Below are 20,912 nucleotides of genomic sequence, written 5' to 3' on the forward strand. Positions count from 1 at the left end.
CATAGTGTCCACTCCTAGGTGGCCTGAGGGTCCTTGGAAGGCTTCCCAGTACAAAGTGTTCCTCCAAATCCCCTCTCCTGCCTGAAAGTTTTCTCCACCCTTAGCCCCACTGTCAGAAACCTTGCTAATTTGATGTTGGTTGGGGTCATTAACTTCCTGACCTGAAGTGAGTTATGTAACTTCTGTAAGCCTCTGTTACTTCATCTGAAAAGTATGAGAACTCATGTAAGAACCTAAAACACCTGGCAAGAATAATAATTCTGTAAGTCGTGGTTTACTTACTTCCCCAGGGCGCCTTCATAGTTTATGCCAACTTCGAGCTGAGTTATGGGGCGCCTGGGTGGCTCAGTCGGTTAAGCGTCTGACTTTGGCTCAGGTCATGATCTCACAGCTGGTGAGTTCGAGCCCCGCATCGGGCTCTGTGTGGACAGCTCAGAGCCTGGAGCCTGCTTCGGATTCTATGTCTCCCTCTGTCTCTGCCTCTCCCCCACTCGTGCTCTGTTTCTCAGTCTTTCGAAAATAAACAAACATTAAAAGAGAAAAAATTTGAAGTTGAGCCGAGTTAGAAGCCTTGACAAAATGCGTTGGGAAGACAAGGAAAAGCATGGCAAGAAGGGGCAAAGGGAGGAGGAGGGAGGATCAAATATCCATTGATTCAGGGGTGGGACATGAGGAGTTTGGATACAGGGACATGGGAGCCTGGTGAATGAGGGAGAGGGGGACAGGAGAGTAAGAAAGATAGGGATTCATGCATTTGAATTTTGCTTCAAGCCCGTATTAAAAATGGATTCCTTAGCTCTTTTAGATAAAAGCAGTTTACAGGCAAACCCATTCTGGCTCCTGGTTGAAAGGCTCATGATGTTGGCACCTTCCCAGCATTCTCTGAGGGCCATCCTGTGTCCAAGCTCCCATCTTGTTACAATTGCCTGTCCTTGGTTGGACTCATTGCTCCCTAGAGGTTAAAGACTCCTTCCTCTCTAGGCTTTTACTAGTGAGACCTCACGCGGCAATTAGAGATGGTTCAGGGAAGGTGTCATAGTAGCGATGACCGGTGAATTAAAGGCTAAGGAAGAGAGAAGGTCTTGTGTCCATAGACACAATGGTGTGAAACAGCGTGTCTCCTTAAGGAACTGCAAGTTGTGTATCCAGTAATGGTGAGAAAAGAGAGGAAGGTCAGCCAAGGAGGACTCGTATCATATTAACCTGTAAGCCAGAGGCTCTTAACCTGAAGACTACAGTCTCTTGGGGGTCAACGAATGGGTTTAAGGAGCTCCGAGAACCCCCTCGTTTTATATACAGTATGTGTTTATTTTTCTGGGGAGAGTTTTTGGCTGTCATCAGATTCTGAAAGGGGTGCCTTGGGGAAGCTTAGAACTGTGTGCCAGGAACCTTCTAGGCCCAGGCAAAGGCCACTGAAGGCCCCAAATGGGGCAGTGGCAGAGAGGAGAGCAGGGAATGGATGTGGTCGACCTGTACGAGGTGGAACTGACAGGATGTGGTATCCCAGGAGATGGAAGAAATGAGGCAGAGGGAGAGATTCAGGGTGACTCCTTGGTTTCAAGGGAGAGACTTGGTTCCAAGTCGGGGAGAGACAGTAGTGCCATTACTGGACCTAGGGAAGAGGGTGGGCATGTAGAGGAGGTAGCGACCGTGAGGGAGAGCTGCCTCCGTTTGTCATCCTCAGGAGGAAGTGAGAGAGAGGACCAGGCGTGTTTCCTCTGGTAATTTGCCAGCCTCTGCCACAGGGAACCTGGGGGCCTTCCCAGCGCTAAGGGTCTGCCAGCTGTGTGGCTTCTGCCCATCGCCATGACATTCTGGGCGTCTGTCAGCTCTCCGGGTGAGAACCGCTCTGCACCTGGGCAGGCTGGCTCATGCCCAGAGCCCAGCAGGCAGGGTGTCCTGGCTGCTTGGAGACACCTGGTTTGTTGGAGAAAAACAGCCCTTAATAGCCCAGAACGCAGCTGCGTCTACTCAAAGGTCTGGTCAGAATAGTTTGACTCAGCCACCCGTTTTGCTTTTATTAAGACACCATTCATGAGACAATTTCCGTCCCCTTTAAAAATACTAGTTCGGATCCATCGAGAGGCAAAGCCTGTATGTATTGCGGAGGATGGTTTTAAGGAGCCTCAGTGGAAATGACGAGAAAAAAGAGGAAGAGAATAGCTGAACGGGTTCTCGTCACAGGTTTCTGTGAGTGTGTTTTGGGCAGGATTGGGAACAAGAGTGAGTTACAGAAAACCTTGGGGAATGGTGTGAATATGGTACACTATGTCATTTTAACACATTTTGACACCTTCACAAACCTTCTCGTTGATTCCGTGTTCTCACTGTAAGTCCCCAGTGCTCCGTCCTCTTTGAAGATTGTTAACCCGACACTAGACTCCCTCACTTTGGAATGGGACCCACCGAGCCGCCCGAATGGCATTTTGACTGAATACACCTTAAAGTATCAGCCAAGTAAGTTATTGGGAGAAGGGAAAGGGGGGAATATGGCTTAAAAAAGGAAAACAGAAAAGTAACTGTTTCCTTAAAATACAAACTGGTTATTTCTTTAATGCTGCACAATATATACCTACATACACCTTCCACTGGTATTCCAGAAGGAACTTCATTCACATCATACTTTTTAAAGACGCATACGCTATTGAAAATCAAGCAACCTGCAGAATGATACAGACCTTTGAGGGTGGGGTGGATGCTAGGTAGGTATTGTCTATAATTAGAAAACAGTAAAAAAAAAAAAAGGGTAGAAAGGAAAAAAAGGGGTTCCTTTAGTACAAGGCCTCTGCAGATGAGGTTTGGGCTTATCAATACATGATTCCACCTGCCAACTTACAAAATAAAGAAACGCTATTGCAACTTAGCTGTCAAATTCCCCTAGCTTCTAAGCCGATGGGGAATATATTTCCCCCTGTTCTGCCATATTAGAGGAGCTGTAAGCGGCTGAGTTATGTCAGGCAAAGAATAAATAGGATCACAAAAGTCAGTGTAATCCAAGTTTGACATTTTTGGTTGGCACACTTATTGATAATACTATTCCTACAGAACTTCACGGGGAATGCACTTTTTCTTATTTCTTCTTGCCAGTCAACAGCACGCACGAGTTAGGCCCACTGGTGGATCTGAAAATTCCTGCCAACAAGACGCGCTGGACTTTAAAAAATTTAAATTTCAGCACTCGGTATAAGTTTTATTTCTATGCGCAAACAGCAGCAGGATCGGGGAGTCAAATCACAGAGGAAGCAGTGACAACTGTGGATGAAGGTAAGCTGGGTATGTATAACGTTCATGTCACTATGAGTGTCACGAGATAAAAATCTGTGACCTAAGTGGACGCCTTCTTCCTTCTTCCCACGGAGTATCTATCTTTCCCAACTAATGCAGACACCTGTTTGTGATTTCTCACCCTGACATCTGTACAATCAGTTATTTAATTCCTATGAGGATAACTATTTGATATTTGTTTCCCACGTCTGTGTGAAATTTTTAAACTTAGGTTGAAATGTCATTACAGCATTTTGCCACACATGAATTCAAAGTTCAAGGCCATGTTCTTTCCTGTCTACAACTTTGCATATATACGTACACGCGCATGCACATACACATACATGTGACATACAGATATGTGCACCCACTGACATACACATCTGTATACAAATAAATAAATGTAATTCTAGTTCTGGTCTTGATTTGCCAGAAAATAATCTTCTAGGCCACATAACAATTTAGATTGTCTAGCAAGGAATATGAAACAGTTATTCAATAGCACGTTTATTTTGTGTTTGAGCGTGGGACTTTGTATTCCGGTGTGCCATCTGGTCCAAAGAAAGCAAAATGGTCCCATTAGAGTCTCTAGAAAAGGAATTAATGCTTCCTTTCATATTTTAAAATATTATTTTGAAAAAAACAAAAAAAAAAGACGAGATTCAGTGAAAATTACCAAAAACATTATAAAAGATTTTCTGATTTTTGCACGTCTCTAAATTATAGAATTCCTTAAGGGTGATGTATTGGATCATCTTCCATAGCATGAGGAAATGATGTTTCTACCCAAACATTGGTTTGAAGTCCCCGTTAAGACTTGTTACATAATAGACAGATATGAATAATGCGCCTTAAGTTGTGTGTGGATTTGATTACTGGGTAAGCTCGGGGACACCAACGTATCTCTGTCCCGTGTACCTGACATGGTACACTTCATTCTCCTTGCATGCTTTGGCATTTTAATGAGTGTTTTTATATCGCTTTACATGCTCATGGGTGTGTTACCTCTAACTATATAGTGTCCTGTTTTTTTCTGTTTCCCTTCATTAAAGCTGGTATTCTTCCGCCTGATGTAGGTGCAGGCAAAGGTAAAATAATTCATCTGCATGACTTTATACATGTGTGAAATTTGCAATGTTAAACATGGCGAAGTGCAGCATGGGTTAAAAAAAATGATATAAAATGAGCTTTGAAACACCAAATGGAAGAGAAGGTCTTAGAAGATCTTGGCTTTAAAATTAATATCTAGCTTTGTTTACAAGTAGAAAGCCACACACTGAATTCTACTTACACTGTTTCTCAAGACCTATCCCTGGTCCAAACCCTGATCTTAGCTTCTAACAATATGACCGTGGCTGGGTCGGACGGGACCCAAACTGGGCATTGTCGCAAATCCTCCCTGTGGCCACACCACAGGTTCAGGGTTCAGAAATATTAGTCCTGTAGTGGAAACAGCCTGTAAGAACTCAGATCGACCGAGCTGCCCATTCTCACCTGATTTAGCTCTGCTCTGTATAGACACCGCGTACACGTGGCTGACCTTACACTACACCGTCCATTTGGACACCTTCTAACTGGCCCGGGAACCACAGTCTCCGACCACCAGGGCTCGCTCCGACCAAGTCCTCCGGTCAAGCCCGCATGCTCCATTCCATCTTGTCTTCACCAAACTGCACGAGTCTCTTCCCCCTGGGGGATAGCCAACCTGTACTTTTGTTCTTCTCCGTTTCTCTCGGCTGTCTGGGTGAGAAAGGTTTGTTGGGAGAGCGGGACTCGAATGCCCTGTGATAGGTCTTCCACATGAGGCGGTTCCAAAGATGCCTCAGTCTTTGGCCCTTGGTTATTGGTTGATCTGTTAGCTTTTCTTTTCTTTTTTTTTTTAAGTTTTTCGTATTTATTTTGAGAGAGAATGCGTGCGCATGCACGTGGGGGAGGGGCTGAGAGAGCGGGAGAGAGAGAATCCCAAGCAGACTCTGTGCTGTCGAGCAGAGCCCAATGGGCCCAGTGGGGCTTGATCTCGTGACCATGAAATCATGACGTGAGCCGAAATCAAGAGTCAGATGCTTAACCAACAGAGCCACCCAGGCACCTCGATCTGTTAGGTTTTTAATGAGCCCGGAGTCCCTGCCACAGGGCACGGTAATCACGTGGCATCCCCTGGCCAGGGCTTGTCTTGGACTTTGACACACTTGAGTACAAATAGGGAAGAAGGAGACCAAGAGAAATAAGTGCTTTGCCTGAAAATACTCAGGTCTTGTAAGCGTAGGCCTGATACAGATCTCCCGTGTTGGCAGAAATTCGCTTATATTTGTAGCCTTGGTAAATTGTAAAAAGTAGATCAGATAGAGGTTGGAGTGACTGAATAAGAACTGTAGCCATTTTCAGTAATCTTAATAATGTCGTACGTGTGATTTTAGACTTGAAAGAACAAGGTCGTAAAAATTCAAATGTCCACAACACCGTAGAAAGACGGAGCTCTCTCTTTTACACGTTAGGGGCGCCTTGCCTGGGATCGTTACATATCAATTAAAATCCTTGGTTGTGTTATAATAATTCTCTGCTGTGTTCCCCCGGTAACCTTCCATTGAAGCATTCCAGAGAAAGCCTGGCCTCTCTCCCCAGGCAGGGGACGTGCCCCTGGGGTTCCGCCTGGAGCCAGTAGCTGAGTAATTGTGCTATAACAGGGCTGTCTGGGAGGCTTAGTTTTCCACTGACTTGCCAAGTTAGAAGAGGGGATGAATTCCCGGGAGGTGGCTGGGGGGGGGGGGGGGGGGGGAGGGATTACTCACTGATGTTAATGAATTAAAACCAATTAAAAGAAATTTTTATTAAAATCATTTAGGCTTGGGGCTCCTGGGTGGCTCAGTTGGTTAAGCGTCTGACTTCGGCTCAGGTCCTGATCTCACGGTACGTGAGTTCGAGCCCAACGTGGGGCTCTGTGCTGACAGCTCGGAGCCTGGAGCCTGCTTCTGATTCTGTGTCTCCCTCTCTCTCTGCCCCTCCCCCGCTCATGCTCTGTCTCTGCTCTGTCTCTCAAAAATGAATAAACATTAAAAAAAAATTTTTTTTTTAATCATTTAGGCTCTACCATTTAGTGTTACTAACTCGAATTGCGAGTTACTGAGGATTATAGAGTTGAGCAAAAATGGAGTGTCAGAAGGATCATGATGCCCCTAATGTTGAAATCTGATGTACCTCAGATAAAAAGAGAAATAGTGCTTAAATATTTTTTTAAAACCCGCACCTAACATGATTTTCTGCCTTGTTTCTTTTAATAGTGCACTAGTAAGTAAACATTGCTTGCCTAAAGGGATGGCATTTGCCATAAGACTTTCAACTGTTCAAGAATAATTTTTATCCTGGGCTCCCCTTCCTTAAAAATATTTTTTTTCAATCGAAGCATGAATTCTATTCTCTTTCTGTTCCTTCTCCATGCAGGTTAGATAGTCCCTGCGAGGAGAGAAATGAAGGTTCTCTATGATCCTTCTAAATTTTAATATTTTTATGTGTGTTTTAGTTTTTACCTTAAAAACAGATGAAAAACAGTAAGAGAGGAACCGCTGAGAAAAAACATGCATGACGTCCTCCACAGTTGGACACATCAGCCTCTACTGCTTTTAGTTCACCTCTGATTAAAGGGGAAAAGAGATGCCTCTGGGTTTACTTTTTTTTTTTTAATTTCCTTACAGATTTTAAGAGATGTTAATGAAACCCAAGCCTACAAATATATAATTACAAAAGGATTACTTAAACCGAGAAGTAGAGTCCGGGATAATACAGTTAGCTCTGCTAACGCCATAGTGACCCTTTCCCTCAACAACCCTTAATTTGAACATGGACACACTCTTGAGATCTTTAGGAGTCCTTTATGTGGCTCTGTGTCCTTATTTGGGTGAAGCCTTCAGTGTCTGTATAAGAGTTATTATTGGTTCTCTGTGTCTGTTCAATTTCTGTGTCCTTTTAAAGGGACAACTTCTGTGTCCCTTTTAAGTAGTTCTGGGACCTGGGATTCTAGGAAATAGATCTGTGAAGGCATCTATAGAAATGAGCCAAAAACACACAGATAATGGATTTGAGTTCTGGTCTCAGTGTTGCTGATGGATGGACACGACTTTATCCATAGCCTTTTACTTTCTCACCCTCAGGACCAGTCATCAGAACACTTTTGTGAGGGAACTAGTTGGGGTACGGGAATAGGGAGAGACTAACTGGCAGGTCAGGAACCGAACGTGATTCTTGATATAATTAGCAGCCGACTGTGGTCAGTCAGTTAGGACTGAATAGCGTTGGGCACCGGGGAGCTGGTGACCAGTCCTCTCTGTGGTCAGACTCCCCCTGAATAATTACACCAGAGTTGGTCCCACCACAACCAGTGAAGTCAAGCAACAAGCTAAAGAATAAACAAAAATCAGGTTTATCGTTTGGCCTGAACAACAACAACAGAAGGATGATATAAAAGGTTCAATCAGTTCAACAGCTGATGTCTGTCTGGCGCATAAAAGGCACCAGCCTTTTTGAAGGCACTGTGTAGGTTAGTAAGATGGGTCTTGCCTTTGATATGCTGAAAATCTGGCAGGTGAGACTAACAATTAAAAAAAAAGATATGACACTCCTACTCCTTTGGCTGGCATGTCAAGGAAGTTGATGAGTGGAGAGTAAAAGCAAGGAGCGTTGGAATTTCTGCACTAAAAGTACAATATCTTCTCTGAAGATCAGCTAAGTGGGGGCGCCTGGGTGGCTCAGTCAGTTAAGCGTCCAACTTAGGCTCAGGTCATGATCTCACGGTTCATGAGTTCGAGCCCTGCGTCAGGCTCTGTGCAGACAGCTCAGAGCCTGGAGCCTGCTTTGGATTCTGTGTCTCCTTCTCTCTCTGCTCTTCCCCTGCTCACACTCTGTCTCTCTCTCTCTCAAAAATAAATAAACATTAAAAAAAAATTTTTTTAAGAACAAGCTAAATGCTCTTCTGTTGCAAGTATCTCACTGTGGTTCTGCCTTGACACCTTCAATAAATACACCAAGGCTAAATTCATCAGTTCCGTGATTCCAAATTTTTTTAAAGAAATTAATGTTTTGCCTGGGATCTTTGTCACTGATGTTTTACATCCATGTTCGTATTTACTGTGTCTGGTGATGGATCATATTCCTATCATTCTATATTCCTTTAAGAGGAAAATCTCTCAGAGACAGAGGGAGACACAGCATCCAAAGCAGGCTTCAGGCTCTGAGCTGTCAGCACAGAGCCTGACGCAGGGCTCGAACTCATGAACCGTGAGATCATGACCTGAGCCAAAGTTGGACGCTTAACCAACTGAGCCACCCAGTCACCCCAAGCATGTAAACTTTTATGTTGAATATGATGTAGCTGGCAGTGAGAAACAATTTCATTACCCAGTTGTGAATTTGAGCAGCTTATTTTAAGAGATTAAGGAAATTTTAAGGATTTCCTGTGGATCGTTCTGAAAGATAACTTGATCCAATTAAATAAATCATAATTATCTAAAAAAATTGTAGTGAACTGAATCACCAAACTACATATTTTATACGTAGTTAGGAGTCTCTTTTGTTCATGTCGGTAAAAACCAAGGGACATGATACATTCCATTGCATATGTTGTTTTCATACCATGGCGCTTAAAACTGTTCTATACCCACAACATGTAAACAAGAGTAATATAGCGAAAGTTATACCTGTAAGTACAAGTAGAAAAGAAGAAAAGTTTTTTCAAATTGGACCTTAACGAAGCAGAAGTCAAACTGACTTAAAAGTAGTCATTTTGCCCTACTGCGCGACAGAATTTTATCAGAAATTGCAGAACATTTACATTTGGAGGGAGCACCCATTATGTTTCACTATTTAATGTATTCCCAAATCAGGTGCTCTACTTACATCTTGGTCACGCCCACCAGGAGACGGGGCCACTTTAATTTTTAGCAGGTGATGAAAACCCATGCCCCCACCCCGGTGCATCGTGCTGTGTACGTGATAAATTGGGTGGCCAGTGAGCATTTGTGACAACAAGTGGAATGTTGTCCAGCTTTCTGTTTAGGCCTTTATCATGCAAGTAAATATGTTTAGAAATAACTATTTCTTTAGGAATGGTTTTGAAGGTGAGAGGTTTGAATTGATAACAGATAAATTTGAAGGCATTTAAGTTCACCAAGAGATTCATCTTGTGAGCCTTAAAACACAATTCTTTCCATAGTTCACTTAAACTTGTTAAGGTATAACAATTCTTTTTATAAACATCGTTAGAGAAACTCAGTAGTTTCATAAGGCAAAGTGCAGATAAAGAAAAAGATTTAATTATAGTGGGAATGGGGGCACCTGGCTGGCTCAGTCGGTTGAGCGTCTGGCTTCAGCTCAGGTCATGATCTCGCAATCTGTGAGTTCGAGCCCCCGTCGGGCTCAGTGCTCACAGCTCAGAGCCTGGAGCCTGCTTCGGATTCTGTGTCTCCCTCTCTGTCTCTGCCTCTCCCTTGCTTGGGCTCTCTCTCTCTCTCTCTCTCTCTCAAAGAATAAATAAACATTAAAAAATAAAACTTACAGTGGAAATATATACAATTATGCAGTCTGGATATCTGCTCAAGTTTTCTTTGAGGGTATTTTCATGTGGTCTTTCATTTTAATTGATTTATTTGACATGACTAGATTTATAATACCCTAAAATGATAAACCTAAGCATCCTCGGTTTTTGGTTTTAGCATATAAAGAATTTTCCTTTCTTGAAGCATTGAGTGATTTCCAGTTCTTTAAGATATTTAAATTAGTTGTTTTTGCAAACGTCCCATAGGCAAAGAGGAATGAAGGAAGGAAGAAATTGTAAATGGTTCTCAGAGCTTCTTTGGGGTAAAGGGTCTAATGCCAGGAACATATCCAGTTTGAGTTGGTACTGAGGGGTCTCTGGTTTTGTGAGTCGAGAGGATGTGTTTGAGACCAGCCCGGGTGAGGCGTGTGCCATGCTCACTGTGGCTCATACTCAAGTGTGATGCCACGGGGCATTCCACTTGGAAACAGGGGGCCAGTGGGGTTGTGTTATGCATAGGGCCGTGCATGTCTTTGTGTGGGGCACAATTGGGTTGGGAGTTTGGGTTTTTAATCATCTTTGGCTCTTTATATCTAATGAATGACAGAATTGAGCAGATCACCTTCTAGTCACAGTATAGACAAAAACCCTTACAAAAACAGAGGGAAAAATGACTCTTCACCTACTTTATTTAGGTAATTCAATTTTTGACATCTTTACACATGTAAATTTTCCCTTGGAATTAGGACAGAATTTTTGAAATGCTTTTCAAGCTAAAATAACTCGCTGATGGAGTCACAATTTTTTATGTCAAGGGGGACTGGAATCCAGCAGAATCCTGCAGTCTGACTAGGCAACTGATGTGAAGATGATCGCACTTGAATAGAATAAGAAATTGTTCAAATCGTGCGTTTCATTGTTACCACACCAAATTTGACTGCATAATTTTCGTTATTGGTATGGTATCCTGATACACCAGAAACGATTGAAGTTTCTAAAATAAAGAAAATGTTCATGTGCGATGCAAGAATATTCATATTAATGCATAAGATGAAAAACAATCCCTGCTTGCTTAAAGAAGGGCTGTGTGGCACACGCTCGCTTAGTGATTAATCATCCGTAGTATTTACGCTCAGTCGCTTGGTGCGTTCTTGAGGAAATGCTGCCTTTGCTGTAGAACCCATAGGCAAAATGCATTTTGTGCATGTCTTTTGTTACACAAGCATTATGATTTTTAAAGTCATGGGGCGCCTGGGTGGCTCAGTCAGTTAAGCGTCTGACTTGGACTCAGGTCGTGATCTCACCGTTCCTGAGTTCGAGCCCCGCGTCGGGCTTTGTGCTGACAGCTCAGAGCCTGGAGCCTGCTTGGGATCCTGTGTCTCCCCCTCTCTCTGCCCCTCCCCCACTCACGCTCTGTGTCTCTCTCTCTCTCTTTCTCAAAAATGAATGAACATTAAAAAAGGTTTTTTTAAAGTCATGTATCATTTATAAGATCTATAATCACGAGTGGCTTTAAAAAAAGAAATCAAAGGTAATATTCGGCAGCTTATTAAACTACACTTTAAATTATTTATGAGCAAAGATCATAACATTTAAAGAAAGAGAAAGCCATGCTTCTGTTATTCTGTTCCTTGCATTTTTGTAAAGACCTTGTGTAAAGAGCTCTAGGAAAGTGGTGCATGAAACTGAAAAGAGGACTATCCATTCACAGTTATTATTATGGGTGTTTTTTTGTTATCGATGGCTTTTAACTTCAAAATACCGAAAGCTCAAGGAGACGTTTTGTTCGTTTATGGCTAGAATACATAATACATAATACATGATAATAGTAACAGCCTAGCGTTTAGTCACCTCGGATCTACACCGGGCGACTGGTTCTCATGGCTTTTCTCATTCACTTCTTCACCACAGTCCTGTGAGGTGGGCGGGGTGAGTACCCACTTACACGTCAGGTCACTGGAGTGTCACCCGGCTGGGACGTGGAAGAACTGGGGTTCGAGGCTCAGCCTTCCAGTGCTGGAGGAGAGGCTCTCACTCCACCCACGTCCAGGGTCACAGAGGCCCACGCCCCAAGGGAGACAGGCGGAAATGACCACTTTGTTTGGCACTTGCCACGTCTGTCCAGCTATTCCGGACCCCTGAAGACGCCGATGTACTCCCAGCTTGCGGCTAGCTAGAACGAGATGCCACCTGTGACATCAGATTGTGGCGCTTTTTTTTTGTCCTTGTATAGGACAGAAGGCAAACCCTTGAGAAAACAATTTTTTTTTTCTCCAGTGTTGCTATACGTACAATTCCAGCTGCAGCTGGCGGGTAGTTCAAGGTGAACCGTCATAACGGGTGGGCCATTGTTGTGTGCCAGCAGTGGAGAGATAGGAGAAGGCCACGGATGTAGCTATGATAAAGAGTAAGTCGTGATTAAGCCCTGGTGACCTTAGTTAACATATTCCCTCCAGGAGCAAATACCGTTCATCCAACTCCCGTGTCCTCCCACTTTCCCAGTTCTGTCCAGTAGGGCTGCCAGACTGAGTCCAGTGTGAAAGCGCACCTTCTACCGCTCGTGCTCCTCCTCCCCTCCATGCTGAGTTCTGACATGTGAGTGTCAGTGCTCGGCATGGAGGCGTAGCATTCTGGCTAATGTTTAAACCCTGCCTTAATGAGCTGCTTTTCTCTCTGACTTGTGCTAAATAACTTCAGGAACCTAGATTCAGCTTTCCTCTCTGCTTCGTTCATGAATCTTTTTTTTTTAAAGTTCATTTATTTATTTTGAGAGACAGAGAGAGAGCAAGTGAACAGGAGAGGAGCAGAGAGAGAGAAGTCCAAGCGGGTTCTCGCTGTCAGCACAGAGCCTGATGTGAGGCTCGATCTCACAAACCATGAGGTCATGACCTGAGCTGAAATCAAGAGTTCAAAGCTGAACCAACTGAGCCACCCAGGCGCCCCTCTTTTGTGAATCTCCTTACCATGACACCATCTCTGCCTTTTATAGTCTGAATTCTTAAGGTATATTTCTTAATTTTTTCCCCTGGCACAAACTGAAAAACAAATCAGATGAGACCATACGAGGTGTGTGGGTGCTGTGGTTCTTTGCCCCCAGTCCTGTGAGGACCCCGCCTCCTCGTCGTCTCTGTCTCCCATCAGCGCCTGTCTTCTCGGATATCACAAAGGATGTAACGCAGATTTGCTTTTACCGGGCTCAACAGGTTTTTTTTGGTCAACTGTCTTTGGCCAAGGAAATGTTCTGCTCTTTTTTGTTTTTAATGTTTATTTATTTTTGAAAGAGAGAGAGCACGAGCCAAGGAGGGACAGAGAGAGAAGGGGGACAGAGGATCTGAAGCAGGCTCTGAGCTGTCAGCACAGAGCCCTGTGTGGGTCTCCAGCTGACAAACCATGAGATCATGACCTGAGCCCAAGTCAGACGCTCAGCCACCCAGACTGACTAAGCCACCCAGACGCCCCCCGATTTGCTCTTCCTACACATTTCTATTTTAATTCAAGAGGACATTTTTGTGCTTAATGGATTCTTCATAAATAGCTATTTATTAGTTCTGCCTCCTGCACATTATTATTCTGAGCGTTGCCTCAGAGACCTACTCCCACAGAGCACAGGTTATCCGGGAGACATCAAGCAATGTGCTAGCAGAACACTTATTAAAACTGACTTGTATATATGCTAACTAATTTGGATGTAAATTAAAAAAAAAAAACTGACTTGTAGGAACCAGCAAATTTTATTCCTCTGGCTTATTTTCTTTTTTCATATCCTTTATATTTGTCTTTTTATTTAATGTATTGCTTTATGGGTTGCTCAAGCGTGACCATAATTTTATCGTAAAGATTTAAATAAAGTGAAAATCCTTTTTCATTCTCCTATTTAATCCTACAAATACCTGCCCACTGAAACTCGGATTCAAGAAGAAAAGGCCCCACAGGCTTCAGTGTGTGTGTGTGTGTGTGTGTGTGTGTGTGTGTGTGTGAAGCACAGTGGTGGCCATGACTTGGGTTTGTACGTGTATCTGCAGTTAAGATGATCTTAGAGTGTTCTAGGAAGAGTTGAAGCCTCTCGTAGCCACTCTGGGCTTTAGATCCCTTCTTATGTGGATGGGAAGTCAGTAGAAGTTCTTTTCACTTACATCATTTTTGTTTAAGTCAACTTCTGGTGCACCAGTGTGTGTTTAGGTGAGCATACGCACGCATGCTCCTGCTGTGTCTGCCTGATCTTAAAGAGTGGGATTGTGAAATATGTGATTCTTTTCTTTTTGGAACATAGAGGTAAAAATTCAAAATCAATTTGGCTGTTCCCTCATCGACTGTCAAAGAAACATTTCCACTTTTTGCGTAGTTACACAATAGCCACCTGCCAGCAGGAAGTTTGGCTTCAGCAATCACCACCTTTCTAAGACCATGTCTGTGCTGGCACTTGAGTATCTCGTTGCATGTTGCCCTTATTGGTTGTATTTAATTGGATGGAAAATGTAAAAGCAGATACTATTTACAACAAGGCTGGAAGTGACTGAGCATACTAAAAACAAGGACTCTTTAACTTCAATCAGATGCTCAATAGACTTACACCAGTTGGCTTGGGGTTCCGTTTTGGAGAAAAAGCACGCCATCAAAGACCAGGTGCAAACTGAAAGAAATGTATTGCCAAGGAGCATGTCACGATAGACTTTCAAAATCTTTTTACCTGTCTCAGGGAAAGTCTCTATAGCATTTTGGTTTTTGGAAAGACTTCTGCAGAGTTGATGTCTGGACGTGTTTTCTGGAATGCACTAGAGCAGTAGAGCATACTGGCTAGTATGAGTTTATTCCCTATGCCCACCTCGAAGGATTAAAGAAGGTGTTGCCCTCAACACAGTGCCTAGCCGATAGTAAGAGTTTCACAATGTTAGCTGTCGTTATCACTGCCTTCCTCTTCATCTTCGTCATCATGATTCTGGTGTGTGTATGGAGGGAGGGCACTGCCTATACTCCTGCCTTGGTTATATCTAGTTATGATACAACTCAAAACCCCTCTAGCCAATGAGGCACAAAGGGAGGTTGCGAAAGGCTACTGGCGTTTGATTTATATTCCAGATCACGTATTTCCACTTTTCATTGTATTTCTTAAACACACATACACACGTTCTTCACATTCTTCATACTTGATTTTTAGGCATTTCATTTTTCTCCCTCTACTTGGTGTGGAGAAAAATAAGGCAATGAGGTGCTATTTTGGCAACAGAGAGCTGACCCTGGGATATGTGTAGCCATGTTTGTTTCTGCATCCAGAGATCACATATGCCCAACCCAACCACGTTAAGTGCACTCAAATAAACTCAATCAGATCGAAAGCATGGTATAGGCATGCTTATGAATCAAAAGAAGAAAACCTTTTACTTTGATTATGGTCAAAAAAAATAATAATAAAGGCCTTTAAAAAAAGTTTCGTACCAATTTATTTAAACAAATCCTCACGGGCATGTCTGAATGGCCATTGATGCTGCACTTTGTCCCATTTGATTGACACTTTTGAATAATACCAGAAATGCTAATTATTCTGTGTTTTTCTTAGGATATTTGCATACTGTGACTAGTTGAATAAGGGGCTTCAAATTTATTGACTCAAACAGAATAGATGAAGACAAAGAGTATGTATACATGTGAATGAGTATTTTCTCTTTAAGCTGGTCATTTATTCCAGTAATGATTTCCCCGATCAAGATGCCTCTCAAAGGCTTTTAAACGGATTCTAAACAATAATGAATATTGAATATTGATCCTTTGAGGGTAAATCAGAGTTTTTCAGAAATTTCCAAAAATCTTTTAGAACCAACTCTTGTAAATGAGATAAATAACAAATCTAAGGAATGTCTTAGGTGCAAATTGAGATGTTCTATAAAATAATAAGGCTGGTTATCTTATGTAGACAGGTTTCTTGTGTGTTAAAGTTTTCCATTTTAAAAGAAGATTTATAAAACATTTTGGAAAATGGCAATATCACTGCAATGATATTTTAACCTCCAAAAGTGGTTCCTTTGAAGAAAAAATACTCCATTAGATGTATACATTCTGTTCTGTTTAAAACCCGGTCTTCCATGCTTATCGTTGTACTTAATGTACAATTTATCTATAGACGGTACTATTAAAAACTGGCTTGGGACTATGTTTCTATTGAGAATATATAGTTAAAATAACTGTGAACACAATGTTTAGCAGGATTCGTTAGCATTTGATGGGATTAGCATTCAGATTTTGCTATTTGAATTTTTTTAATTCATGAAGATTTTTCAAAGTTTTTATATAACTCCTGCTTTATCATAACTGACAGATTGCAATGTGGGGCCACGGTCAAATGTATAAAAGCTCGTATACTATGGTAGTTTTTTGCTTCAAGAGACTACACCCGTTCTCATCTCCCCCTTAACCCATTCCCCCCGACACCACTGATTTGTTTTCCAGCAATGGCAAGCCGACAGGTGGATATTGCGACTCAGGGCTGGTTCATTGGTCTGATGTGTGCCGTCGCTCTTCTCATCTTAATTTTGCTGATCGTTTGCTTCATCAGAAGAAACAAGGGTGGTAAATATCCAGGTAAGAGAGAAAGAGTAAAATTGCCTTATAGTGCTGCATCATTATCCTAAACTAAAATGAAATGATGAGAGTAACTATGTAGGTAGTAATAAGTATATTTTCCCAGAGCCATAAATTTGGATGTTCTGTCCAATTTTTGATCCCTTTTTTTTTTAAATGGGAGCCTAAACATAGTCAAGGATCAGAAGGTGTTTGGTGGAATAAATTAAGCTGTTCTCCAAAGATATTAGTGATTCTGCTTCCGTAGGCTACACAAAAGTCATAGGTGCTAAAGTCACACCTACAACCAACAGGCTGAAGGGGAAGGTTCATGGAAGTCTTCTGGAGGAAGGAATGCATGAACTGAGTCTTGATATCATGACGTGTAACATTGCTTTTCCTCTCCCGTAAATGTTTTGTTCAGTTTAGTGGTTCCGATGAATTTCTATTTACCTGGCCATTTCCCCGTCAGTGACAAGAAAACAAAACACCTGCAAAAGAATAAGATTTGCTAAAATGACTTGTAACCTTGACTATTGTAAATAAATAGATTAGTCCAATAGGGGAGAAATCACAGAAACTTAAAGCTTATTCCTTCATCAGTAAGATGCATACAGGAAGTCAACTTTATAGGTTAACAAATGTTCATTCTATTAGGTTGTCTCAGAGAGACGAAAACAGCAAAGTATATGCGTGGCCACATAACACATCTGGCTGTATAACATCCCGCTGTATGTAGAATCATTTTCCACCACCACACATCTCAGAGAGTGCACTCTTTAAAATTTTCAATAGGGAAACGCAGAATCAAGAGATAATATTATCGCTTTGAAATGTTTTAGTTAAGGAAAAAGAAGATGCTCACGCTGATCCTGAAATCCAGCCTATGAAGGAAGACGATGGCACTTTTGGAGAATACAGGTAAGCACTGCTTCACAGACTCCCTTCACCTTCCCTTCCCTGCACAGACTGTCTGCTCATACAGACCTCATCCGACAGGATTCGGCCAGGAACAGGTTCTGTGGCCTTTCATATTTTCCTCAAATATTAGTTTAGAAACACTTCCATGTCTAAATGTTTACGCATCCCTCACGATGAAAATATTCCCACTTTGCATCAAGAGATAAATTTCCATTTTGGTCATAGGTTTGGCAATGGAGTGTCTTCCACTCTGCCATATTTTCCCAGAGGCGTTGCTGCTGTACTGCTCAAACCAGGAAAAGCTGGTGTGTTAGGATAAGAGTTAAAACAACAATAAAGACCCTACAAGACCTGCATTCCACAGGATACGACACCTGTCATTTTCTAAGTAGTGCATTTATAAAATTGGTGTCACTCTTTCTACTCCTGGATTTGATGCTTGTTTTCCAAAATAAATATCTGTATACCCTGGCCATTAATCATAAAAGGATGATAAGGTTGTTTTAGAAGCTGTAAATTATTAAGAATATCATAGCCCTCTAGCCTGTGTGTTAACTCACACAACTCTGATAACACATTCTTGGCTTGGCTTCATTTTTAACATAGCCTATGTGCTAAGTAATGAAAAAAGAGAGACAGGAAGAGAAACTCTTTAAAGATATTCTTGCCTAAGAGTTACTTGTCTTTTTAAAAAAGAGATAAAAGAGCTAATTGATTATTTTAAGTTTAAAATAATGTTTAAAAACAGAAACTATGTATTTATTCATTTAAAAAATTGGGATTTGGGTGGCCCAAAAGAACACTTCTATTTATAAAATGCTTTTTTACACCTTGCTTTTTCCTTTTGTAATGCTCTTGATTATAAAATATATATATTATATAAACATATTTATATATCATAAAATATAATAAATTAATATAAATATAAAATAATAAATATAAAAATATATAAATTATATATTTTTTAAAATATGCACTGAGTCCAAACTGAGCCTTTTTTGGCAGAAGAAAAGGCTTTTAGGTAACAAAATATTTCACTATTATGATTGCCAGGTGACATTTATAGAAAATTGTGCTAATTTCCACCCATCTCTAGAGCTCATTTTTGGCATTTCCATGTCAATATCCCGAGGGGCTGAATAATGCCAAGCATACGAAAATAGGATAACTGATTGAGAAAAACCATGTCTTTTGGACAAATTTGGTTTCGTACCAGTTTCCATGCAGACACAAGTTTAGCCTTTGTGTCTCGGCACCTAAGCCTTCATACACTCTGATCTTCTCTTCAACAGAAATGATTATGATTCGTAAAGCTTCTCAGAATGTCTGTATCTCACGATACAGAAAGATGTCTAATGAGGGTTGTCTTGGTGTCACCAGTTGACCCTGGGACTCAGTCTGTGGAAACCTCACGGGCCATCTCTGCCCACTCCACACTACACGGTAGGGCAGCCGGCAGATGGCCATAGCCTAGGAAAGCCACGTCTGATCCTGGATGAGTTGCAATCCCGGCTGATTTCATTCACTCTACTACATGTTTTTCCTGTACAGCAGGTCAGGTGATGATTACTAGGGAACTTCTTTTTAGATAAGGTTGTTGTGGCTAGATTTCTACACAAGTTAAGCACACCACTCCTTACTTATTGTGATGAAGCGAAATCTTTATGGTAGCCTGAAACAACTCCGCATTTGCATGAATTGGAAATAAACCCTTGCACCTCATGCATTCGTCACGTGGTGATGGATTCCTGTCATACATTATCACACTTAAGTGAATCCGGCGATGTACTGCTCACCTCGTGGGTCTCAAATGTCAGCTCGTGGTTACACGGTCTGATGTCATGTGACTTTCTCAGGGCAACCATGCTGCTTACTCCAATAAGACGTGATTGAAATCGAGGTTGACTGAGAACCAGCTTGGAATCAAGAAATTGTTAGTTTCACGGTCCACTCAGCCATTACCTTTGATTCCTTTAGGTATGGCACTTAACTTGTCTGGGTCTCAATGTCTTTCATCTGTAAAATGATACAGTTGTTCAAATATTAGATGATCACCGAAGGCTGCTAGTTCCATGATTTCTAACCTCCTCCACGAGATGTCTACTCACAACTTTTAATATGATTTGGGGTTCCAGAGCGGTACATGGCAAGTATTTGGTGACTGGCCTCATTATCACTGTGTTTACATTCATTTTATTTTACATTTACATTTATCATATTTCTTTGTCATGGTGTTGATGCACATGTGATATGTTTGTGAAGCGTTTTCACATGACTGTCTTTAGCGTATGCCTTGAGTTTCTCAGAAGAGAAAGACTTTTCTTTGGGCCTATTGAGCACAAATCTGTTGGTTCGTGTGTGAAGACAAAAACATTTGTCACACATATAATTACGCTGATGTAGGAGATGCCAAGGGAAGGTTCTGATGGGTGTCTCAACTGAAAACACAATTTAGTCATTTTCTTTTTTACCAAGACTGAAAGTCCTTAAGGACAAGCCCACAAGTGAAATCACTTTCCCAAATACCCAACTGCCCTTTGCTACAGGTACGGCTTTATCCTGTGACTTCTTGACACTACCTCAGAATTTTTTCCCTTTGGATTCTTTTCTACTTTAAAAAAAAAAAAAGTCGTTTAGTTTTTTGGATGTTACAATTAATGAAAACAGTTCCAACTATTTATTCCAACAGATGCCTTTTTTTTTTTTTTAAATAATACATTTAAGTGTCATTCTCCTTCCTAAATCACCAGGGTCCCTCCTCTGTTTTGCACCTTCTGGAAGTTTTGAGCTTTGTATTATTTATTGATTCTTACTCTTTTTCGTTCTGAAAACAAATTAATATGCTGATCACACACCGACGCAGACAAAATTAGGGCTATTACCAAATGTAAATGAATTCCATTTATGATTTGCTCATTCTCCAGCGTGAGGCTGAAACAGTTTCGACATGGTGGGCTCTCAGCCAGAGAGGGTTTTTCATAATGCAAACAGGGATGGAACTTCAATGGCCAAATTTGATTTTTTTTTCCCATAAGCTGTAACCTTGTGCCCTAACTCCAACTCCCACCCCCAAGCAGTTACCCTCTGGTGGAAGCCTGCAGCTTGCTTTGTTTGTTTCTTTAATTATACAGACAGTAGGATCTGCACCCTTACTAGCATATAGAAAAATCAGAGAAACAATGCAACCAACCGTGTAAGTATTTTTTTTTTAATTATTTAGATCCATTCCTTTAAAAAACCAGAATGACCCTAGGTCATAAACCATATGGCCATGGTACTTGAACTCATAGCATAAATGGAGGCTGTCTGCACAGGGATCTTGCCATTCGAGTAAACACGATCCTGTTGCAGGCATGCTAACCCGTGCTCCTAAGGCTTGAGTGATACAAAGGTGTGTCGTGTGTGATTTGCTATCTGCTTCCAATGTATTCTGCTCACAAACGTAAACTGGTATGTGAACAGTATAAATTGTGACGGACTTTTAGAGGGAGTGTTTGGGTCACGAAGGTCAATCTAACGGCAGTGTGATTTGGAGGATGGTGACCACAAGAGAAACCGAATGATCACAAATGTATCTGTTGTTGCTGAATTTTAACTCAATAGACATTCATTGGGTCCCTCCTGTGTGCATAACCCTGAAGTATTACTGAAA

General features: G+C 41.7%; 1 protein-coding gene across 22 annotated transcripts in view; it reads left to right on the forward strand.

Annotated features, from left to right (window-relative positions):
- Positions 1 to 20,912, forward strand: part of NRCAM (neuronal cell adhesion molecule) — a 284,783-nt gene that overhangs the window by 255,234 nt on the left and 8,637 nt on the right. For 8 of the 22 annotated variants that reach the window (XM_019451160.2, XM_019451145.2, XM_053896796.1 and 5 more), the window contains 5 exons: positions 2,335 to 2,457; positions 3,088 to 3,273; positions 4,317 to 4,352; positions 16,229 to 16,360; positions 17,182 to 17,260. In XM_019451160.2, the coding sequence (XP_019306705.1) occupies positions 2,335 to 2,457; positions 3,088 to 3,273; positions 4,317 to 4,352; positions 16,229 to 16,360; positions 17,182 to 17,260 (556 nt within the window). Of the gene's footprint in view, positions 1 to 2,334; positions 2,458 to 3,087; positions 3,274 to 4,316; positions 4,353 to 16,228; positions 16,361 to 17,181; positions 17,261 to 20,391; positions 20,454 to 20,912 lie in introns of those variants that run through there. The other 14 variants (XM_053896800.1, XM_019451157.2, XM_053896802.1 and 11 more) reach the window with 4 other exon arrangements.

The sequence above is a fragment of the Panthera pardus genome, unplaced genomic scaffold, assembly GCF_024362965.1.
Source record: "Panthera pardus isolate Hobbes unplaced genomic scaffold, ASM2436296v1 HiC_scaffold_8, whole genome shotgun sequence".
NCBI lineage: Eukaryota > Metazoa > Chordata > Mammalia > Carnivora > Felidae > Panthera > Panthera pardus.